This window comes from Phasianus colchicus, chromosome 15 (assembly GCF_987193195.1).
Source record: "Phasianus colchicus chromosome 15, bPhaCol1.hap1.1, whole genome shotgun sequence".
In the NCBI taxonomy this organism is placed as follows: Eukaryota; Metazoa; Chordata; class Aves; order Galliformes; family Phasianidae; genus Phasianus; species Phasianus colchicus.
The window spans coordinates 15,732,803-15,757,640 of NC_143450.1; the positions used below are offsets into that span (position 1 = coordinate 15,732,803).

Here is a 24,838-nt window from a genome sequence, read left to right on the forward strand (position 1 = left end):
CATCTAAAACAAGTTCTATGTATACACATTAAAATAGGTAGCATGAAAAAGCTGACACCTTAAATGTAGCCTGCAACAAATACTTAGGTGAAGGCTCATCAGTGTTATATATATTGTTTATCAAAAGCAGTTCTTTGTGTTCTTGCCAAGCTGAAAGGCATTGTGAGCCTCTTTGCCTACAAGGTCTGAGATGAAGCAACAGCAGCTGTTTCTCACACTTCTTCAGGCTGCTTTTGGGTGAAACCAGACTTCAGGTTGTTGTAATTCAGGTCCCAGCAAAGAGGAGCCCACGCTGCTCTGGGTGGTCAGGGAGCCCATTTCCAAATACTGGTCCAGGCCTGAGATTGTAGGCAATTTCTGCTGAGGTCTTCAAATACTGTGACCAGTTCCTCCATGCTTGTGGTAGCAGTGGTAATGTGAAGATGTTTGCACTAGATGATCTTATAGGTCGCTTCCAACCTTGTGATTCTATGATTCTATGCATTGAGGGACAGGGACGTGCAAGCTGCTTCTTCCTTCTTCTCCTCTTATAAAGAAAATCTGGATGGCTGTTTTTATGAATATCTGCTGGGCTTTATCCACTGCTCCAGAGGGTGGGGGAAACCATGCACTTCCCAGAAGACAGCATTGTTCCAGACCATTCCACCATGCTGCACGTCCCTTGTGATCCTTCAGCTCTCCTGCTACTACCACTAGAGTCCTCCTGGCCCAGCACTTCTGCTTAGTTTTTTGGCATAAGAAGCTCCAAGCTTAGGAAATAAAGAGTGGAGGTATTCATGAGCATAGAGAGAAATAATCACAACGTAAGAGGTCTTCAGATGAGCTGAAAGACTGAGGTAGACCAAAGAGAGACCTGGGTGCCCCACAGTCATCTCAGTGGGATTGCAGCAGAGTTGGAGATCTAAAGCTGGTCTTTGTATTTGAGAGAATATGCCTTGGGAGAGACTTTGCATACTTCAGAGAGACTCTTCCTTTGGTGGTATCTGCTCAAGAGTGCAAAGCAAAGCAGTCATTAAGATTTGACAGCTGGACTGTCCCATCTCCAAAATCAGATGCTCTATCAGGTACACACATGTGCTTCTAGCAGGGCCCTGGAGGGCTACACAGCAAAAGTCAGTTCAATCAATAGGCAGCCATCTGTATGAAGCGAGGGTTAGTTTTATTACTTCCTGAAGAAAAAGAGCAGCTTAGAACCTGAATTTAATATCTTGATGTTTCCCAATTTAATTTATATCTTAGATAATAAAGTAAAAGTCATCTCTTTACAAGGTAATGGGTCACACTGTGGTACAAGTGGGGAATTCTGTGATGCAAAACAGGAGCAATCATTCACATGGGTACAGCCATCTGCTTCTTTGATGCTGAAAGCAAGTTGGGATTTGATAGGAATCCAAACATTCCTACACAAAACATACCCGTGTACCCAAAGTGCTCATCCCTTCTCTTTCCAAAGCAGAACGTTCTTGTTCACAAAGGAGAAGAGCATTATGCATGCCATCATGCAAAAGGCATTCACTCAACTCATGTCATGTGGGGTCATTTTGGGTGTATCTCATCTGTGCAGGTAAGGAAAGTTGTTCTTTCAGCTCAGTGAGGAAAATGTCATCAGTGAAAAAGTGCAACGCACCATGGGAATTAGTAAAGTGCTTTAGACAACAGAGTGAGAGATTTCAAAATAAAATGGTCTTTGGATTTGGTTGAGCTGATGTAGGTTTGGAGCCCTCCAGGGCCCACGGCCACGCAGAAGGGAAAGCAGATGCCATCGCTGTGGGCTTCTGCAGTGCCAGGAGTCTTTGGTGAAACCAGCGAGCTTCACCTCCCCCAGGCTGTTGGTTTGGATCAGGAAAGGAGGACACTGGTCAGGTCTTCTTGGCAACGCTTTAAAAATGAGAGCAAAGGAGGTTTATGAAATATGACATAAAATAGTAGACTGCCAAGTATAATGTGGAGTTTTTAGCTGGTAAAAAATGTCTGTAATGAGATATTTTTAATGCTGCTCCTTTAATCAAGCCTGGGTTTATGAATGAAAGTAAAATTGTGAGCTGATAGTCAAGACACTTTGGAAAGGCTTAGCTTCACATCTTTGTGGATGGATCAAGGGAGAAAAGGACACCGTGCACAAACCAGTCAGAATGATATTTCACAGCTCATACGATCATAGACAATACTGTCCTTTCAGATTATCTTTTCTTATTCACACCAATCAAGACAATCACAACAATCAGGATGGATTGCAACAACATTCCAGTAGATCTGGAATGAAACCAAAATCCCACTGATATGGATTTTGGCACTCCAAATCCCATGGATCCAAATTTGGAAAGTGTTTGACTATCCTGGTAGGTACCCATGTAAGTTACCTGACTTCCAGAGGATCTCTACCATTGCAGTTCTATTTGATTAAAGGATTAATCCTCTAATTTTAGGAAAAAACTAGAGGGTCTTTATGCGCTGACCTGGAAGTTAAGGATTGGTCTCAGTTTGGTCTCTTTTCATTGCTTTGAGAGAAAGTTCATAGCCAAGAAACATGGCTGAACTCGTTGGAAATCCTCGTACTGCATTGATCGTGATGCCCCTAAAAAAGACCTGTTGGGGATGGAGAAAGGTTAGAGTATAGGAATACACTGTTTTTCCAAGAAGAAAACAATGAACTAAGTCATGGTGGATTACTGAAGAACCCAACCATGGTTTGCTCAGGAGATATTCTCCCACTTTGCTGAAGTATGAACTGGAGAATTGAAAAGCAATGGTGAAATGGCTGGTTTGGCATCAGTTTGCTGTGTATCCCTTGTACACAGACCCCCTTCTGTATCTGCCAGCAAGAGCCAGAGGCCTCACGCCACTGGTGGAGAGCAGAGCTCCTCCTAGCTCCCCACTGTTCCTTCCTCCCATTGCATACACAAGCAATCATGCAGACCCCATGGTACCACAAGAAAGCTGCCGCTTTTATATAACAAATGTCCAAGTTTCTGGAGTTGGGTCTATGAGTTTGGAAGATACTGGTCACTGGTGCAGTATTAAATGTGGAGGTCGGTGGCCCTGCCTGCAGCAGTTGGGTTAGAGCTTGATGGTCACTGATGTCCCTTCCAACCCAAGCCATTCTATGAAGACATTTGGGAACTGGAGAAGGTGGCAGCTCACATGCTGTTCCTTTTAGAGGATTTGGAGTAAAGGAACAATTTGTCCTTCTCACAAAATCAACCCATTAACCACTCTGGCTAATCACTGCAGTCCAAACACCAGACAAGAGAATTAACATCAGCAAGGTAAACTCCCATCCAGGCCTCAGTGCTCCCACATGAGACAGAATCTAAACACATTGCGTTCACATTGTTTAGGACGGAGTTTGCAAAGTGAAATTGCGCTGTTTGAATATTTGGGATATCGCCTGATTTTCCTGAAGTGGGTTTTTTGGTCTGGAAAGACAAAATTTTCTGGAAGGAAATTCAAATCTTTCTAGTATCCATCAGGTAACATGAGAGAGCCAAGTTAAGTAATAATGAAGATTTATGAAGAAAAGCCCAGCGGGGTAAATTTTTTCTCATCAGAGTGAACACACCCGGCTATAAAGAAAGAAAAGTGCTGTATGTCCATTTTTGTGTGTGACACATTGAGAATGCTGCTCCTCAATCCCAGCATGAAAACGTTCAGGCCTGGGTCAGCCATCTCCCGAAGTACAAAAGGATTTTTCTTACCATGGAAAGGTCACACCGCTTTGCTCAGCCCCCCTGCACGCCCTGTCCAGGTGCCAGGAACAACAGCAGCCAAAGCTGCGCAGACCCCAGGCAAGAACACCAAGTGTTTGAATTAACTCTAATTATTCAGGCAGGACAGCGAGCATGGAGGTGAGGATGACCAAACACACTCCTTAGCAGCCCTCCAGGTGTTGTGGTTTATAGCAATGCGCCTCCCTTCACGCAGCAGCCAAACCCAAACCAGGCTGCAAGCTCCTCTGACAGCTGGCGTAACGAAGAGGCACGTGGCCAAATGCTGAAATCCCACCCACTTGCAATTTTGTACATTAGTTTCCTTTCTGCAGCTTGTTACTCTTTCCTCAACAGGTGAAAACTAACACTTTGGAGCTCAGAGCCCACACGACATTTTGATGACAACTTAAATGCAGATGGAATTTCATATCAGAAGACACCACTTCCCATAAGCACGCATCGGTGGTGCAATGAAGCTGCAATCTCTGGTTCTCTGCCATTCACATCTAATTGAGACAAGGTTTGCAGACAGAACAAACAACTTTTATTACACTAGATAAAGTCAGAAAAAGAATGGTGTTTTTTTGGCACATAGCCCTTCTTCACATTGGAAGCTGAAGCAATTCTGATTTAAGAGTATTTTCCACCTCTAACTTACAAGAAGTCAAATGATTTCCACAGTTAAGGACCATGGCAACAGTGTAATTTTAATTTAGTACCACCAAGGATCATGACCCCTGGTCACCCATTTTTTCCTGTCTGCACTGCAGATTACTGCTCTTACTATTATGATTTGGAAAGAATCCATGCTATAATTACCTACTGCCACTACTATAATTGGGAAGTAACTGGCTTTAGCTGTCTCTTAACCCTGCAGATGGCTTCATAACAACCACTGTATTTCCCAACTAACAAGCAGATGCCCGACACCCAGATTTTCCTTCAAACACTACTTACTTTTAGCCCTTCGTTCTGGTAGCTCTGCAAGATACAGTCAAGAATCCCCTTGTACTTGTTTAGATAAACTCCATCAGCCTGGAGCCGACTTTTCACAACATCCATTGGAGTGGCAGTCCCCCAGGAAATGGCTCCTAGAAGAATACAGAAGCAAATCCTTTCTTTATCCCGATACACACACCTGGGCTTTGGCCATGACGTGGTATTTGAACAACTTCTCAGTATTGCCCTGGCTGCAGGCCAGCAAATTGGAGCTTGATGCCTCGCCTGCTGCACCATGATGGGGCTCTCAGGGCATTCACCCTGCTCAGGTGCAGAAACTGCATTTCTGGGAGCAAAGTTCCCCGTTGCAGAAAGAAGCACTGAGATCTGGGGGGTTACGTGGGTAATCAAATGCAGGCAGCCCAGCAGGCAGACAGGGACACAGTTTGGTGGAAACAGACCACCCAAACTGCAGGGTGCTGCCATCTGGGGCCATGTCAGGAAATCTGAAGTTCTCAGACAATATTTTGAGTTGAGAATAAGAGGCTGTTTCTTTCCATGCATCCAGGGTTAGGCTCCACACAGCTATCTCATCATTCCCGTACAGAAACCCTCAATTTAAACCAATTAGCCTGCAGTCAGATGGGACATTCTTGCCTCTCTAAAAGCTCAGTGGTGCTTCCAACAGAACAGAGCTGCTACGTGTCAGCCTTGTACACGTGCAGCAAATAGTCTCCAGTTGTTCCCACTTCCCCAGACACATCACGTTGTTCCCTTGCAGAGAGATGTCCCGGGTTATGAAATTTCCTTGCATGTGACTGCAATATATGGCACAGCTGGACTGACAAGAGCAAGTCTGGATCTATGTGAGTGTTGGGGGCATACTAGAGAAGTTGTCCAGATGGGCCACGGCTCCATTTATTTACAGCAAGAACAGATAAAGGGGGTTTTAATCATTACTCAACATAAAGATTGATCTGCCTTTAGGGATCTGCAACTTAGAAACCACAAGTGAGTGGGTAGGGAGCATATGAGTGAACCTGCACACAAGGGCATGGCAAGGTGCACATTGCAGCCATCCAGGCAGGTGTGCATTGGTGTTCCACTACGGCCCTGGGGGAGGAAAAAGTCAACAACCTCATATCCCCTCCTGACAGGCAGCCCCAAGCCAGCCTTGGATCCCAGCCCCAAGACACTCCTGTCCTTTTTTGGCCAATGTTGTGGGGCAAAAGGCGTTTACCTGCAACACCCCCTGCAAGCCAGATGGAAGCAGGATTAGGGGAAATGCATCCGTCAGGGGTAATCCAACCACAGAAAAACGTGTAAGGGATGAAATACAGGCAGTACCCAGGAACATCCCTCAGCAGCATCGCTCCCATGCCTCGGTATATCCCTGCTATCCCTTCTTTCTGTAGGACTGTCCTAAAGCAGTGAATAGGGCCTCGATACACAGGAAAGCCAGGAACTGTAGGCTTCAGTTTAACATTGGCTGGAGAAAAAAAAGAAAAAAAAAGGTGTTTTTTTTTTTTTTAAAGATACAACATTACAATACAATAGCTATATCACTACAGTTCCTTGCAAAAGCCTCCTACTACCCAACAGACAGAGATCACTGCCATTGTTTTTTTGAGATCAATAGACACTCTGGGAAAAAAAGTTTTTAGAAAGAAGACTTAGGTTCTAGTTTTAATAGATGTTTGGATACTTCAGGTCAATTTTTCTTAAATGCAATTCATGCAGCTCAGTGCGTATGTATTCAGTGGAACTTCCAAATGACTTGAAGGCTACGTGCCCAATTTTCATAGGTTTCCACATCTGGTGCCACGATGCACCTCTGAAAGCCTCGACCTTTCCAATCTGACCCTTCAGCATCTGACCCTTCCAATGCAGAGGAGTGATTTTGGAAAAGCATTAGGTTGCTAAGCTGCAACGAAGCTTTTAAAAACAGGCATCATATAATTTTATCAAAGCAGCCATGGTGCTGTTGGTGGGCTCTCCAGGAGACCTGGCAGCTCTGGGCAATGGGAACAGCCACGCAGGCAACATGGTTATAAAGGGAGACATGTGGATAGAAGAGGGTGTCCACTGTAATGCTGGCAGATCTGGAAAGCCAGCCTGAGAGCCAGAAGCATCCCTGGGAAGTGCAGTTGGCATCCCTGAGAGATACATCCTCAGATACCCCTCATTTGCACAGAAACAAGAATCTGTGGCAACAGGCTCATTAACTGGGAAGGTGAAAAACAGTCTGAAAAAGAGAAAAACCATTCTGAGGAAGAAAGATCATCATAGAATCACCAAGATTGGAAAAGACCCACGGGATCATCCAGTCCAACCATTCACCCATCACCAATGGTTCTCGCTAAAATTGATTTGACCACAGGTATTGGTGCTGCCCACTGCAATTCTCACACAGCCCTGTACGTGGTAGCAGTGGCTATGGAAAGCAAATCTACGCCAGGATCCCAAATACACAGAAGACCTGCAGAGCAAAGGAGAAAGAAAACTTGCCTTCCTACCTGTGCTGTATGTCTGCGTTTGCATCTGCAGCCTGATCTTCACCAGGTCAACAGGCGTGCCAATGCCGACGGAGATGAACCCAGCCACTGTGCTGGCAAGAGCCACATCCACCAGTGCTGGTGCATGGGATGCATCCCCATGCCTCAACTGGCCCAGCAGCCTCTGCGTGTTGCTGAAGACACCGAACACCACTGAGCTGTAAACAGCAATGCTGGCCAGCGGGAAGGACATGCCTTTGAAGAAGCCAGCCACCTAGATGGGAAGGGAGCAGGAGGTACGAGGGCAACTTAGCATAGCTTGCAGCCCAAAATCAGCAAAATGCCACCAGCTTTTCCAGCATACATAGTCAAACCAAGGCAGGTGTTACCCATGTGGAGATGTGGGCAGTGCCATTCATCACATCTGCCCTCTGCAGGGAACTGACAGCAGGAGGAGGCTGCAGTCTCTCCTCTTTCATCTGGCATTGGGTGGAAGCACACCAGCTTTGCTGGTCTTCATGTAACCATTGGTATCAACACTGATTTTGTATAATTGCTTCATATATTTATTTATTTGTCTTTCTGCATTCCCTACCAACACGTTTCCAGCAAGATAAAGTACTTACAGACTCATTTCTGTACACAGTAAGAACGCAGTTGAGTGTATTTCCATATCCCTGTCCGGCTTGCAAACGAGTCTGCAAAACACATTCACAAAAAGCAATTAAAACTCCACACTTCCAGCTGGGTGAAAGCTTGTGCTGTGTAAACAACACGTACTTTGCTTTGAGAGTGCATCCTCACTTAGCTGTAAAGAAAACAGAGCAATAAAACAAGATATATGTACATCCACTCCCCTTGAACTTTGCCAGAAGCTGGGCTCAGCAGAGAGCTGACGCTTCCTGCAACATCTGGAAACAATGACTATCAAATCTCCAGCCCAGAACAGCCACCCCAGCCCAGCACAGCGCTCACACCGGTGTGCAGCACCGTTGTCTGCAAGTCTGTGATTTATGGGGAAGTTCGGGTGCAATGTGATGTGGCACTCAGCAAAGGTTGGGGTGCATTGATGGAGGAGAGCTCCCTTGGGAGACTCCCAGGGTGCTGCTTTTAAGACACAGAAATACTAATCAGGGCCTAATTCATGGAACTCCATCTCAGAAATTCTTTATGCTCCTCTCAAAAGTACATCTTCACATCATTTCCAACAAAGAGATTTTGTTTCTGGAAAGCAATGGCTATATGCTTTCCAAAACATGCCTACAACAGCTGTGAGAAATGACACGTCTGTATCATTCAACATCCCTCTCCCTTCTCGTGTGTGTGTGTGTATATATATGATATATATATATAAACACAAACATATTTAGCTCCTCTTTTGCTCAAGCTGCTCACAAGTTTGCAATAAGATAACACTTACAGTAGCTGATGCATTTCGGGGCTCAGAGGTGCATGAGGAAATGGAAAGCCCATTCTATTTCTTCAGCCATTAAACCTTTGCACAGAGATCAGAGATTTTTTCCTGCAGGATGACACTTGCAGGAGCCTTATTTGAGTGTTTAAAGCCCAGAGGAACTCACGTGTGTGGAAAGCAGGGTGACTGAACCAAACATTTGGTCCTGAGCCAAATGGGCACAGTCCAAGCCTGCATGCAGCCCACAGGTTCCTATTTTGCCACTATGGGCTTGTTTCTGTTTTATTTTTCTTCTTTTACACAGTAACCAGGTATTTAGAGGTTCAAGTTAATACATGTCTTGAATAACTGAGGACAACTGAGTGTCCTGACAAAGTGCTCTGTGGCCCTGGACGAGCCATGAGCACCTGGCACTGAAACCCTACTGGAACCTCTAAGTTAGCTGATAACAGCACATGTGTGCTCATTAAAATGTAATAGAAAAGTGCATTTTCCTGAGGAACACAAAGGCTCTCAGGTGAAACCCAGAAACAGAACAAAGTCCCATGGAAATGAATGCAAAGTGGAAGTTGAAAAGCGAGTAAAGGTGAAATTACTCAAGGCTTTGCAAAGCCAGGGAAAAATGGTGTTGGCTCTTCACCTCCCATCCCCTACATTTGGAAAGACAGCAATTCTGCCTGCTTGGTATTCCCAAGCTACATCCAAGCCAAGCACAGCAGGGGCAGCCTGACACTTGCATTTACAGGCATGAAGGATGGGCTCTTGGCACCCCCAAATGCAGTGCAGTGCTAAGGAATCCACCATCAGCTGCTGCCAAACTCCCCCCAGCCTGGCAGTGAAGGCCTCAAGCCTGATGCCAACATGGGAGCAGAGCAAGGAGAGAGTCCATAGGTGCCTGGCACACTGTAAGAAGGAGAAATGAGGAAGAAAGGAGTCTTCCATCCTCCTCCATGGCTCTGCATGACAGTAAGCTCAGTTGGGGCAGGTGGTGTTAATGTCTGCAATGCACCAGGGGGCTGGTGAACCATCTAGCCAACGTTTTCTTTCTCTCTCAATCCTTCCCTCTGAGGAATATTTTCCTTGCAGGAATAGTGAATGCTATCTGTCATAGCCTGGGATCCCAATTTCAGCATTCTGCTCTCACAGCTAGGAAAACACGTAGAAATGTGCCTGGAACTAAACAAACACAGCACTCTCACTGCCCCTTGAATGCTTTTTAGGTGGCAAAGTTCAACAAACTGTTTGGTAAACTCGACATGATGTAAGGCCAGCTTTACTTTTCAGTATTAATCTCCACCTGAGGAACTTACATGTATAGGGCAGCCCTCCATGCCACTCCAAAACTGGAGAGAAGAAACACTCAGGTCTATGACAGCCTTTCTACCCAGGCTAAGTTCTGCCTTGCAGTGAAGAAAAAAGTGAAGGTCTTTGCAGCATTACCCCAAAGGAGGCCACCTCCCCACCCCGGGCTTTTGGAGCGGTGATGTGAGAGCAAGGATCAGTGCTTTACCTTGACAGTGTCCAGGGGATGGCCCACAACCACACTGGCAGCTCCTGGGGATGAAAACAGAGAATTAGGCAAGGTGCTGAAGAACTTCATGTGTTGGAATAGGAAACAATGGGCTTAAATGGGAGAAGGAGAGATTTCCAGGAGAAATCCCACCCTGGGCTGAGCCATACTGCTCCTTCTGTGGGGCCAGGCAGAAGCACTTACACCTCTTCACCAGAACATCCTCCTGCACTCATCACCTGTACAGCTCAAAGGAGCAACCAGAGGAGATGCTGTGTTTCTACACCCTGTCCATGAACCACCTCCATTTCCCTTGCACTTGTGTCAACTGCAAAGCTCCAATATGGTGAAGGTCAGCTTGAAGGTTCCTCCTACAGCAACACACAAAAGCCCACTGCTAATGGGGACTGTATTTCCCCTTCTTTACTGAGAGCAGCTTCTAGGGGTACCCATCAGGATGACTCAGATAAAGAGAACCTTGCTCTGTATCAGTCTCTGGGGTCCACATTCCCTGTGGTTTCCTTAGGAGAAACTACCTCACTCCCTGACACTACCCTGCCCATCTCCTCACACCACTTGCTCCCAAAGCCTCTGCAGCAGGACAGACCACTGCTTGCTTTCCCCTTGCTCCTACAGGTTGAGTGATCCACACACGATTGGCCAGGTGTGGGATTCTGTGCCTCCTACACAATTTTCAGTGTTTTTGTGGAGATGGTGGTTAATATGTGCTGCCTCCACACCTGCAGGTCTCAGTGCAAACCCACATCCCCTTCACTGGGTTTTCCCAAGGTTTCTAAAGGACTGATGTGGACTGATGTAATTTCTCACCTGTAGGGCAGTCAGACTGAAAAGAGCACAATACCCTTGGTCAACACATTATGACTTCACTCAGAATGCAACATTAAAGCATCCCCACTGCCCCAGACCTTGACCTGAGACCACCTTCAGCCTGGTGCTATATATGAAGATTCACATTGGTTATTAGGAAAAACCCATCTTCTCCAAAAGAGTGGTGATGCAGTGGCACAGGCTGCCCAGGGAGGTGGGGGATTCACAATTCCTGGGAATGTACCAGAATCGGAGAGATGTGGCACCTGGGGGACACTGTCAGTGGGATGGGTTGGTGTTACACATGGAAATCTTAGAGGTCTTTTCCAACCTGAATGACTCTATGACTCTAAGACTGGCTGCTGCCACAGCCAGGCTGGCAGCTGAGTGTTGGTTCACCTGTGATGCCCTGCCTTGTGCTCAGGGTATACAGCAATGGCACAAGACCAGCACACAGCCTTCTGGCAGAAACTCTGGTTTTATTAGATTTTCTTATTAACCCAGCGTGGCTCCTCAGGGTCTGTGAGACACCTCACCCCTCTGTCCTGAGCCTGGCGTCAGCACAAGGCTGGAAATCGCTGTAAGCACTGCACTCAGCCCCACGCCCTGCCCGTCCCCACATGCTTTGCCACCTGTCACACTCAGCAGGAACGCGCAGTTCGGAACTCTCAGACACAGCACAGCGCGAGCGTCCCGACAGCCCTTTGCCTTTCCTTTCCCTTCTCTTATCTCTATTCCTGACGGCTGCGATCAGCATTTTTCTTTTTTGCAAACCAGGTCATTGCCCCTTCCCTCCCCGCTGCCTGTTTGCTGCACCTGGAGCGCGGGGGCACCGAGGGGCACTCACTTTCCGGGGGTGTGCGCGGCTTCGGAGTGCGGGTTGGCTGCGACGGGACCCGGCCGAACACCGGCTGCTGCCCCCGGACCGGAGCCCACGGGGCGAGGGGAGACGCGGAGGCGGCACCGATGTCCAGGGTGTGCAGCGAGATGCTGCTGCCGCTGCTTGAACTTCATTACTGCGCCCACTGACCTGTTTTTTTGGAGCAAAAAGCACCCCGCACCCCCTCAACATCCCCGGCCCGACGCACAGCTCCTACATGCCACGTCTGATTGCCACCCCCCGCGCACGCTCCTGCTCGCCCCCAGCCCCGCAGCACTCACCGCCCACCCAGCCGGCGGCGAAGTCCTGGAGCTGGAGGCTTCCCATGCCGAGGGGGGTTCGGGGGGGTCCCGGCGGGGCCGCAGCGGACGGTTCGGAGCGGAGCCCGGCGGCGCTGACATCACGGCCGGGGCTTAAAGGCGCAGCGCGGCCGCCCCCGCCCTACCCCGGGCCCGTCCCGTCGGGAGCGGCCGCTCCGGTGCCGCTGTCAGCGCCGGGAGAGGTGGGGCCGGGCTGGGGTCAGATCCAGCGCTCTCCTTTTCACGGTGAAGCTGGTAGTGCTGGGAGCTGAGAAAAGTAGAATCGCTCCTTCTCTAAACAGACAAGAGGGGACGGGGTTTTCTTGATGAAGATTGTTCCATACGTTCCCAAATTAACGGAGTTCAGTGGTGAAGAGCATCTCTTGCTGATCTACTGTCCCTCTGCTTCACTAAAATCTCACTGCTGTCTTTTCAAGAGATGCACCTCCTTCTCTATTTTGAGAAACAGTGAAGAGTCTCTCTCTCCCCTTCCTCCTCTACAGCATTCACGATTTCCTTACGTCCCCATTCTCCCTCAGCCCTTTCTTCACCAGATTCCAGAGCCCAGCTGTGTTATTTTCCCCTCTCTAGTTTAGCTCACCCTCCCCCAACACCTCCCCGAGCAATGCAACAGAACCACGGAAGAACACACCAGGTTTCAGTGTTTGGATCTCAAACCCTTTTCTGATCATTCCCGATGTAACTTTGATACTGGAGACTGAACTCTCCTTCCTGAATAAAAGAATCCCTGACTTCAAGCCCAGCCTGGCCATTTCACCTCCTGTGTCAGTAAAATCTCATGTCTTATGCTCAAATAACATCCATATGCTCAACAGCACTTTTGCCATCCCTTTGCTCCTTAGCCAGATCATTTATATCCTTGTGCTCTCCCTCTTTCTTTGACTGAAGGGAGAATGACTTTGCGAAAGATGCTTTGGTTCTTCCTCATCCTATGTAAACATCCATCTCACCTGTGATTTATGACAGCCCAAAGCACTTTTTGTTTTACAGGGGTCAGATTGCCACAGATAGCAGCTCCTTGGATCGGTCCTAGATGCTTTCTGAGAAGAATGGCATCAGGTTCAGCATGTTGCCTTCCTGGAATACCGCATTGTTTGTGTCAAAAAGTATTTTGTCTGCATATTCTGGTGGGTAGTTCATAAACAAGAACTCCTGAACACCAAAATACTGCCTTAAAATATAAATATTTGAAACTGTCAGTGAAAGAATACATGAATTCGCATTGGAGAAATCATCCTTCTCCACAGACAGATAGACAACAATTCCAGCTGACTTTACAACAATGTCCCCTTCTATGCATGCACAATGGAAACCCAATCAATGGGTTGGCTGAAGGGAGCTTTTGTCTACAAATTGCTTGTAGAGATTCGATATCAGGTGTGTGGTTATCAGCTCTGATCATCTATACCCAAAACCTGAGATCTGGCAATGTGCAGAGCACCGTGTGCCTCCCATGCAGGGGCTGCTCCCCAACCACCAACAGCAGCTCCAGGAGCTGTGGGCCATGTAAATATCAGAGACAACACACATGGACTCATCAACTGTTTGTTTCCTCAGATGAATTTGCTTTCTTCCTTTGAGAAGAGATGGGATTCCATCTTTGCAGTGATACAGGATATTGTCCTCCTTTTCCACGTGTATTTTCTCACAAAGCCAGAGCTGGCTGACTGAGCTAATTATTCAGATTGCAGCAGCATTAATCATTAATCACAACAATTCTCTGCAATTCCAAGCAATGCATTTCCACACCAGATTCAGAACATCTGCTATCTCAGGCAGAACACTGGAGATGATCTTTGCGCAGTGCTTAACTGAAAGCAAATATTACAGGAGCTTCACTGTAACTCTCCAAGCTTGGAAGAGCAGGGTGGGATGGATGCAGGGAGCAAACAGCGATGGGCTGGAGGCTGTTGCTCCAAACAGACTCAGCAGCCTGCAGGGTATTTGTAGCTTTTGCACTCTTTGCAATACCCTAAAAACTGAACAAATCAGCCCCAAAATGTCACTCGTGCACAAGCCAGAAGTGCTTTATATTCAGCCATTAAAACAAAGTAGAACCCCCTGCACTGGGCAGCTGCATATTTGTCCTCAAAGATATTGCATGCTGCAACCAAGCAGTGAGCAGAGCAGCTCATTGCTGCCCACAACCAGTCAGCACCAGGATCTGTGCACGCAGCTCACAGCTGTCAGATGCTCTGTTCGTGCTGACAGCACCGTCATATGGAGAACTGCAAAGGGAGACAGATTTTTTGCTGCTCTGAATCCCAGCCTGGCTCTGCAGCCGCTCACAGGAACACAGGTTGGAAGGGAATGAGTGTGGTTTTGGGTTAGGGATGAGGAATCTTCTGCCTCCTGCCAAGAGAGGAAGTGGGGAGATTGGCTTATCCTGGAAGTCATTGTTTCTTCTGCCTCCCCAGCCACAAAACTACTTCTTTGCACAGCACTGCATTCTTTTGCCCAACTGATGTGCTTCCCACAACAGGTGCCAACGCTTGAGATAAAAGCAAGAAATTCCCCACACCTCAGATGTAGTTCCTAGAGATAAGCAGTTGTGTAACTTGCAATCACTCCACATGCAACCACTCATGGGAAATCAAAAGCAACTCAGCAGAGAGAATGTTAGAGATGAAAAGGGATTATACACTTCTTGCCCAATCGTAAAGGATTTCTGGACTATGATGAATTTCATTGGAAATACTGCTGATCCAAGAGTAGGTTGCCTTGAAGTATTAACCTTTTAATGACATATAGTGGCTTAAACTGCGGGCAAGATAAAGTAAAACAACATGAAACTGTTCAGTGGTCATCAGGGACTGATGGCAGATTCATGAGTAGATCTGAAAGCAATGCCTGCAGACCCCCAGGGCAAAGAGTGATAAGGGGACAGCTTCATGGTCTGCATCTGCCAGACACATCCAGGCAGCAGGAAGACAGGTCAGGGGGCACATAGCAGACATAGCTGTCCTGTCCAGGAGATACTGACCAAGCTCATTTCTGTGGGAACGTGTGCAGAAGATGAATTAGGGACTGCAAAGACCAGAAGCAGGCACGGAGTCTCTGCTATCAACAGCTGCAAAGCTTTTCCCTGCCCTTGATCTCAGTACGTCTTGCTAAATATATATTTTCCCAGGGGGAATTAGGCTGCGCAGGGAAGCCTTCAGTCTTTTCATCACCTATTTGCTTATTCTACTCTCTAGTGGAAGTCTCTGACAAATGCCTGGAGGAGCTGGTGTCCGTAAGGACAAGATGTGTCTTAGACCAACAGGATACTGCAGCCATGGATAAGACTGAAAAAGCAGGAAGTTCCCTTGGCAGAGGCAGGCATGCTGTGGGTGTACTGCTAATGAGCTTAAATGGAACACTTTGCTCAAGGGCATTCACAAGTTCCAGAGCTCTGACTGTTGCACCAAGAGGCGCCTGCTCAGCCTCTACCACACTTCATAGAGGGACATTCCACCAGCACCACTCTTACAGCAGTTCTATTAAGGCAGAACAGAGTGCTGCCAAAGAAGAGGTCAAGAGAGGGGTCAGTGGGTCAATGTTCAACCAGCACAGACCTCAGCAACGTGGGCTGTGCAGCAATGTGATGGTCATGGGGAAGTGACCATCCGGCTCTCTCCTGCAAATGAGCTGCACTCCTACATGTTGGACCACCTGTGCTCTCACAGAGAGAACTGGGAAGACAGGAGCCACAACAGGGCTGGCTGGGGAGAGGGATCTTCTCACCATTTTGGACAGGGTTTGTCCATGCAAACTTTTCATTTCCCTTCTGCAGCTGTCAGTGCCTGAGCTGCTGATCTCAACTGCCTCTGCAAGCAAAGAAAAGTCATCCCTGCAGTGCAGCCCACCTGATCCATGTATCTGCCCTAGGGTGAGCAGTGACTGTGACCAAACAGGAACCTACTTTCACACGTACACACTACAGAGATACACATTTAGGTCAATTTCCATCCTTGGCTTCCAGGCCTTGTGTTGTGCTAGCCACCAGATGAAGACCCAGCAGGCAGGAGGAGTTCCAGCTTGAGGAGATCACCTTCCTCCTGCTCCTGTACAGATGTGGCACTTGGCACATGCTACAGCAGTGCATAACACAGCTTCTTGTGCAGACCCCACTGGCAATGGAAAATGCAAATAAAACCATATTTTCTGCTGATGAAAGTTGGATATCCAACTCTCTGGAAAAGTTAATGGCTGCTTAGAGTTTGGCTTACGTAAATGGCCTTGAAATTCTCAATAGTTGTAATCATTTAGTCCTCAAATTTAGTTTAATTTTGTGTGCACACATGCGCTTTGTCTCCACCTAAATATAGCTCCCTCCATGCTCACCCCTCCAAGCATCCTTCCACCCTTCTGCTTCTATTACACTCTTCTAGGAAAGGGATTTTGTTATGCTGCCAAGCCCCTCTGGGCTGGGGTAGTGGAGCATCATCTGGGAAAGAGGAACAGACTAATTTCAAGAGGTGAACACTGCCATCTGCGAGGCAACATCTCTGCCATCAATAATGCCAAGAAGAACAACAAAGTTAAACACTGAGGTCTTCCAAGTTGCAAATAGCAATCAGAGGGCCTGAAAGCTGCAGGAAAATTTACGTGAGAGAAGCAAACACTGCTTCTTTGGGGGTCAAACAACAGTTTGACTAAACAAGCACAGCGAGATGGTTTCTCATTTATGTTAATGGAAAAGCAACCTTTGTTCCTATTCAGTCCCACTCATTCCCTGCTCACAATGTCCTGTTTAAGCTCTATTAATCCAATGCAGAGACTATAGGAAGAATTTGCCCTCATCCTCACTGGAGGGACTCACAGCATCGCTGTCAGTGAAAACAAAACCTCAAGATAACAGCAGAGAAGGGCTCAGAGGAAGAAACATTGAGAGAGAACTGAAAGATCCAAAGCTGATCATTATCTCTGCTGGAGAAATGCTGGTGGTTGCACCCTTGTCTCGCTCTGATTTATAGGAGGTTCTTTAAATATATGCATACCCAACAGCGAGATTAAGACACAACCAGTCAAGTGTTAGCCTGAGCAGTTCATTACAAACCCCAGTTGCTTAGGGAGATGGGGAAGGGGAGACCGTAGATAGAAGAGAGATAGGAAATAAGAGGGAGAAGTCTTTGTAGAAAGCAAGAGACACAGTTATTACCATCAATCCAACATGGGTTATAGTGCATCCACTGATCCCAAGAACTCATCTGGCCACCGCAGGGGATGGCAGAAAGACAGGAAGCTCCGCACCATAGCAGCAAGCAGCCCCCAGGGAGTCCTCTCCTAAGAGGTTTTTTCTTTTCTTAGTGAATTCCCCTGCTAAAAGTTTCTTTTCTTGGGGAGTCCTTCTTCAAAGCCCTCAGTTTGAGTAGGGACCTTTTATCCCCCACTTTTCACTTTCTTTTTTTTCCCCTTCTTTCCTTTCTGTCAGCATGACACATCTAGCCCAACAGATAAGCCAGCAGGAAGTGGTGTCCATACACAACCATTATCACCTACTGCAGTACTCAGATCCTTCAAGCCACCCCCCAAAAAAAGGCTGCTTGCCCCACTTCTGGGTATCTTTACAACCACAAGCAGCAGTACTGTGGCACAGTGGCACCCATCACTTGCCCACCTCGATAATTCACAGTTGCCAGTTTAATCTTACCACTAAAAAGGCCTTGCAAAGTGATTTTCGAGCCAAGCAAAAAAAAAAAAAAAAAAAAAGGGGGGGGGTGGGGGTAAGAAAGCCATCTTTCCCAGCTGAGATAGGAATTCACCCCTCACCAACCTCTTTATGACAGTTATATGAGCTTATCAGTCAGGAATACTGCAAAGTCCCCTATTGAAACATAGAATAAAGCTGTATTGTTAGTTGGGCTGGATGCCTGCCTATTCATTTAGGATCCATAAGAAGAGAAACCCCATGGACTCCAACACCTCTGTGCAGCCCCCTCCTCTTATCCCAGCTGGTGTTCAATGCGTGGCTATGTGAGAGCTGCTCACCTCTGCTGCCTGGATATCCAGGGAAAGTGATGTGGTGCAGCACAGCACCAGGCCTCCTGCTGAGCTGCAGCAAAGCAGAGCTACAGCTGTTAAATAATAATTTAATTTTAAAAATAATTACATATAAAAACTCCATACCCAGCCTGGACCACCATTAGGAGCATACAGTTTTGCCCAGTGGCTATTTATAGCTGCTGCATTGCTAGCTAATTACCAACTGCAATCAGTGCCTGATCCACACCTTTCCTCCAATCGCTGAGGGAGCAGCAGCAGCTGTTCACTGCAATGCATTCCCCACCAGCCAGGAGAGCTCTTTTGTTACCTGAGGAAAGCAGACCTGCAGGAGAGACTTCACCCAGAGCAGCAGCTGGTGACTTGGTAATATTTGGGCAGACAGTGCCACCAAAAGGATGTAGAACAAACTGAAAAAAAAAGACTTTTTCGGTGCTTTCCGAGCTGTTGCTATGACAACTTCCCTCCCCAGGTCTTTGCCTTGTTCTCCATCAGCTCCTCAGACACTGGGGTACATCCATCTCCATTACAGCCCCAAAGGACCAGGGATGAGAAATTAATGGGTTGGGCCATTCTGCTGCAAATTCTCCTTTTAGCTCAGCAGCTAAGGGGTTTTTAGCCCAGGCCACACAATCTTTTAAAATCCCTTGGGTATCAAATCCCAATGCAGACAAGCTGTATCCTTTGAGGGGTTTTGAAAAAGCATATTCCTCTGCATCCCACAAAGCAAAACTTTGTTCCTCGTGCATCTGATTAATGGGAATACTAACTCAATTTTCTCCAGAGGAGGCGTTGCCAAGGGGAGATGAAAAAATCGGGTTGCTTTAGGGATCCAGACAAACTTTGATGGTTTTCTGTGACTTCACTGCTGGGTGCAGCTCTCCAGCTCAGGGGACCACAGGAGCATCACATGTGACCCTTCTCTATCGGGGCCAAGCAGGAGATGGACCTCTCTGCTGATGCACTGACAGCACAGCTGCCACAGTCTCTAAACAAGAAGCAAAAAGAGAGGTTTCGTTGTATAGGGTAAGGGTTCAGTATTTCCTTGGTGCTGGGTAATCGGGCTCGGGGCTGCAGGGGGAGCTCCTCTGCTGCGCTTCCAGCAGCACGGCCCGGCAGGAGGCAGGAACGAGTGTTTCTCTCCATCACTGTAATCCAAACCTTCATCTGTTTCTACAGGCACATTCTTGCACTGACTAATGATAAAACCAGGCTGCGCACTGCCTTGATTTTCCCTAATTGTGAAGAGAATGCCACCTGGATGGTGTGCCATCACAAGGCTCACAGGGAGGGTACCAGGATGAGGATGTGGGTGGTGCCCAGCATGGTGACCTCTCTGGCTAACAGTGCCCTGAAGGTGCTTTCACAGCACTCACTGAGATCATTTTTTGGTGAGAGCTTTCGAATCCATTTCATTCCAACATCAGATGCATATGCCTTGCTCATCAGCAGCCACGAGATGGTTTAAAAAGCTGTTCTCTTCCCTTACAAATCCTGCCACGGTTTTACTCCTGGATGATCTCGGGTCTCTCATCCTGCCGTCTGGCAGTGATGCAGACCACCTTTAGGACTGTGATTCCCAGCTCTCACCTTGCCACACGTGTGATTATTTTCCCCTCAGTGGGTACACCAGGTGCCAGGTAGCAGATGTCTCTGACAGACTGGTTGGAAAGGGCCAAAAGTGGTGAATGCCATTTCCAGTCTGGACTGTGACATTGATATATATGAACACAAACACAGTTACCTTCTTAGGGTGTTTTTGCTTGGTGGTTCTTATTTTGGTTTGTATTATTTTCTTTTCATATCAATTTCAGCATTGTTTCTGTGGCTTTCTGCCTGTTCCTCTCAGGAAGAGTAATATCAGAGAATCACAGAGTTGTTAAGGCTGGAAAAGACCACTGAGATCATCTGGTCCAAGGAGGAAGCCCAGAGCTGACTGAGCTTTGTAGTGGCTGCTACATGAGCAGTGGGGCAGGAATGGGCAGTGGTGAGTGAGGACCCTCCCAGAGGCAGGCTGGGCTGTGCAGGGAGGAGGCAAGTTCCCATTTCCATCCTCAGCACTGCTTGGATAGGGCACATAGTCCCTGGTGTTCCAATGGCAAAGGCATCTGGATTGCAAAAAGGCAGAAAAGAGAAGCAAGAATGAGAAAAACTCTCCCAGGGACTTGAATGAAACACCAGATGACCACTTCTCAAACTGCCCTAGGATCATCCCACTACATCTGCTGTTGTTGCTCCATGGAAAAAAATGGTGGAGAACCATTTGATATGCAAATCATATCAAAAAGGAGACGTACAGAACCAGTGTGCATAAAAGCAAACAAAAACCTGTCAGCTTGTTTTATTACCTATTAACTGCTGCTACTGCACCATGCTCTCTCCAGCCCATGCAACCCAGACCTGGGAGCTGCACCTGGGGGTTCTGTGTCTGGCTATGGGGACTGATAGGGACTTTAGCCCCATTAGCAGGGCTGTCCCAGCCATGCAGCACAGGTGAGACTCAGAGGGGATGAACTTCAGCCACAATTAACACAGCAGCTGCACTCGGTGCAATCAGTGCCAGCAGAACTGGTATTGGTAGCATCCCTGGCTGCTCTTCTCCTGCACAGACCCACTGCCAGCCTCCCCACTGTCATCTCTTCTCTTTATTGTATGGACTTTCACGTTTTATTAAACCTCAGAGTTCCTTGATAAGCAGCATCATCCTGATTTCTGTCCCTTCTTTTGCCCGTGGGACAGCAGCAGCAATATTTGAAAAGGCAAAAAAAAAAAAAAAAAAAAAAGCCTATTAGCATTTGCTTGCTGGTGAGGCAGGAGTGCTGTGGTTTTCCTTCAGCTTCTCTGGAGTTTTCAGTAGTTCCTTCTCCTGTCCATTTTCCGTGATAACTGAGTATGAGAAACATCTGCACCCCATTAGGAGCAGCTTTGGGTACATAAAACCGAATACAAAGGGTAAAAAAATGTTTGATGGCTGAGTCACGCTCTCATCCAGGAAGCAATCTGGCAATCAGCACAGAGTCCCTGGAGCATCCAAGCTGGAAAACAGGCTCAACCCTCATTTCTAGCGCTTCAGTGAAGCTACTTACGCTGTTAAAAGCCCAAAGCTGCTATGATTCATACCCAGAGCACGAGGGACCCAGTGTCTACTGTGTCACTTAGTGGTGTAGGCTTCCTTTTTGGTAAAAATTGCCCAGTAAAGTGCTGTCACAGTGCCAACACCTGGAGAGAGGGGCTGTTACCCCCTTTCTGTCTGCTACGTCGATCCCATTCACTTCTCATTTGTTCAGAAGCTGGAACTGTGTGCTTGAAATCTGACTCAGCAAGAAGCTTCAAGTGGATATGATTCAGTAAAGTGGAGCTCTTTGGTTATCCACCCATCAGACAGCAATGAATCATGGTTAATTAAGATCCTTCTGCAGGATAGGTCCCGTCAGGCTCAGGTCCCAAATTCTTGCATGGCCATATAGGCACACCCTTTGCAATATTTCCTCAGAGGCCAAATGGACAAGGGATGCTCAGGCTGCTCAATGTAAGCCATGGCCATCAGGGACACCAAGAAGGTAGGATGCAACCCAAAAGTGAGCTCCAGTTGCTGCTGCAGGAACCACTGCCCTGCCCTGCTCTGTGTTCAGCAGCTTCAGGCTTCCTGTGCCAACACTCCAAACTGAGTAGTCAAGGCTTCAGTGGATAACCAGAAATAAACTAAGAGTGTGATAGACCAGAGCCAAACGCCTTGTTACATTGCATAGACAGAGGATCATGGCTTGGGAAGTATGGTGATTAATTTGTTTTCATAAAGTAATTACCAATTAAACATTTGGTTAATGATTCTGTATGAATTAATTATAAACAGACTTCAGCCTAATTATAAGGACTCAATGAGACCATTTAATTAAATGCTTTTTCTTTCAAAAGTGCTACAGAAGACTTAGCAGCTGAACACATATATCCAACTGGAAAATGGCACACGTTTGACATCACTGGCTGCTAAAGAAGCCTTAAATTACACCCTGCTGTAATTAGCAGTTCAGTGGTGTACCCTTCTCTGAGCTTGACCTATGTGATTGTGCCAGTGGTTGCAGCATGCAACCATTCTTCTACATCAAACCTCTTTTCCTGAAAATATTGGTATTGTGTTGCTATTATTTATTTCATCAGATGAGCAGGCTTAAAATAAGCACTGCTCTCCAGGCTGACACGTGGCAGCACTTACAATGAGTCGAAAATAAAATTGCACATAATGTGCTGCTTAGAAGAACGTCCTCCAATCGCTGCATGTATACCAGCTGCATGCAGCAGCCTAATGCTTCGCAGTTCCAGCTCCCCCATGGGGGTACATCTGCCAGATGTAAATATTAATGAAAGCAAACTGTGACAGAAAGATGAAGCTTCATTAAGCATCGTTATTACCCAGCCTTCAGGTGCTAACGGGGCAGCTGCTTGGGATGGGATGCTGTCACTTGTGCACATCAGTGAGGATGCTCTAAGGAAGTGAGGTCTTCAGGAAGCAATGAGCACGCTGCTGCCCGATGGTTTAGGGAGCAAACCCAACACAGCAACCAACTGCTGGGTCCCAAGGAGGATGTATGGGACGGGGAGGAGCTGGGGCACAGCCTAACAGCGTGACGTCCTCATTCTGTGCATTGCCAGCTCCGTTCCCACGTGTTTTCCCCTCTCCCCCAGACCTGCACACATCCCACGCACTGATGGTCCCAACGCCACGGGGACAACACGGTCAGAGGAACCAGGAAAAGCTGCAGCTCTCGTGCTCCTGTGGGATACGGGAGATTTCACAAACTTTCCCATCTGACACATTGTTCAAACGCTCTGCAGCTGTCAGAGCACTATTGTTCAGGTTCATATTGTGCTGGAATTTGGGCTGTGGTTTGGTTTTTTTTCTTTTTTGATGTCCCAACCATTGCAGAGCTTCAGAGTGGGAAAGAGGGGACTGCAGCTCTGCACTGATTGCTGCCTTCCAGCCAGGTCTCTGTCTGTTCCCCCAGCACAGCCCCATCTCCTCACTCTCCACCAAACTCCCTCTGCTTTGACACAGTGCCCGCTGCCCTCACCCCTTGCTCCAGCTGAAGTTCCCATGGTAGCTGCTTGCATTTCACTGTATAGTACTAGCCCACGAGGAACACACTTGCACCTTGGTCCAGTAGCAAAAGGTTTGTTGATCTTCCCAGATGCTTGCATCCTTTCCTCTCCCCCCCGCCTGCATGCTGTGCTCCATGAAATAGCAGTTGCACAAGAACACCGTGCATGTGAAGCACAGCCCACCCCTGCACTGCCCAACACGACTCCTCCAACACCAGCTTGGAGGAGCCCCACAGACCAGGAGATCCTCTCCTACGGCTATCCTAGGGAATTCATATCTCCATCTAAACACACCAGTAGCAGAACTTCACCCAAGGACACCAGCCTCGATAAAACACTGCTAACTAAAATACACGGCTCACGCTTTCTTTTTCCCGTGTGTAAAACTGTAATGGCTGCTGCAGAAGCCAAAATAAAGACTGCCTAACTGGTATCAGGTGCTGGTGTTTCTGCCTTCCCTACACCTGCAAACCTCATCAGCACTCATTCCTGGGAAAGGCCAAAGTGCCTTGAGCAGCCTGGGAGCCTAGAGGAGTTAATGAGAATTGGTAGCACCGGGGTAGGGACAGGTAGATTTATGGGGATCACGGAGGTCAGTGGGCTTATTTGTTCTCTCCTCATCTGTTCCCACCTGTGTCATTAACCAGGAAAGGATTACAGGCAGGGCAGCCTGCGCCTTCATCTCACCACAGCTTTGCTTTTCATATCTGGGTAACGATTGCTCTGGGCAGAGACTTCACTTGGATTTCTGCACACATTCATACACGCAAAAATTAAGAGAGAGAACGTCTGCCTATGCAGATATGGATCTGTGTTTGTGGGCCAGGACACAACAGTTGCCAGCCCTGTGTGTGTGCTGGTGCTTGTATGGGAGGTATGTGTCCCTTTACCACTTCAAGGTATTCTCTCATCGCTCCCTGTAAATAGGTTCTGAATGGAAGCCAGCTTGTTTCATGTCCATGAGTCACTTCCATCCCTGCCCATTGCTTTGCTGGGAAGGGCCCTGTGTAAACTCCTTTGTTTAACGCCTGGCTCTGCTCCTCTCTGCTAGGTGCTCCTTGCCAAAAGCATCATCTCGAACTGAGCTCCAAGTAAAGTTATTAAGTCATGTATGCCAACATAATTAGGTTTTGGAGAGGGAAGAGAGCTCAGCTAGTCAAAGCCGCTGGGGCAGGGGGCACTGCCGATACGGCTGAACAGGGGTGAGATCATTTTCTCCCTAAAACAGCATCTGGAGGGGTTCAGGTTTACAGTGAGCGAACATTTCAGCTGCTGCTTTGCACCAAGTGGGGAAACTGGAAGGCCAGGCCCAACCTGGCTGAGGCTGAGGGAGCGTTGTCAAAGATTTTAGGACGCTTTGGGTCAAGAAATTAAGGGCTGAAGTGCTTGACTGGAGAAGGAGCCTTTTAGCTGATTTCAGAGAAATTCCACACCCTGCACTGTCTGCGCGAACCTTTCCACTGACTTTGAAGTCAGCTTTTCCCTAAGGGCAGGCGGATTAACAAACACTGCGACTGAGTCCCATTTCCTCCTTTCCAAATGAAATCTAACATCAGCGATTGAGAAAGAAGAACCTGCATTGTAACAAATCCCCGCAGTTACGGTCATCACCGCTTTTGTTATGAAAGCGCATCTTTTGCTGCGGTTTGTTTGTTTTGTTTCA

General features: G+C 47.5%; 1 protein-coding gene across 1 annotated transcript; it reads right to left on the reverse strand.

Moving 5' to 3' along the window:
• Nucleotides 1-932: 932 nt before the first annotated feature.
• SLC25A48 (solute carrier family 25 member 48) lies at nt 933-18,201 on the reverse strand. Its single transcript, XM_031597929.2, has 9 exons — nt 18,067-18,201; nt 12,055-12,366; nt 10,066-10,109; nt 7,768-7,839; nt 7,163-7,415; nt 5,887-6,135; nt 4,665-4,798; nt 2,457-2,586; nt 933-1,878 (listed from the first exon to the last, which is right to left on the reverse strand). The coding sequence occupies exons 2-8, from the start codon at nt 12,098-12,100 to the stop codon at nt 2,464-2,466; spliced, it is 921 nt and encodes a 306-aa protein (XP_031453789.2). The 5' UTR covers nt 12,101-12,366; nt 18,067-18,201; the 3' UTR covers nt 933-1,878; nt 2,457-2,463.
• Between the last annotated feature and the right edge of the window lie 6,637 nt (nt 18,202-24,838).

Excerpts from the sequence above, each read along its gene's own strand:
- SLC25A48 (XM_031597929.2), bottom strand. The coding sequence starts at position 12,100 with ATGGGAAGCCTCCAGCTCCAGGACTTCGCCGCCGGCTGGGTGGGCG. Across the intron at positions 7,840-10,065 it reads ATCCCCTGGACACTGTCAAG|ACTCGTTTGCAAGCCGGACA; the intron begins GTAAAGCACTGA and ends TGTGTTTTGCAG. Across the intron at positions 7,416-7,767 it reads CTGTGTACAGAAATGAGTCT|GTGGCTGGCTTCTTCAAAGG; the intron begins GTAAGTACTTTA and ends CTTCCCATCTAG.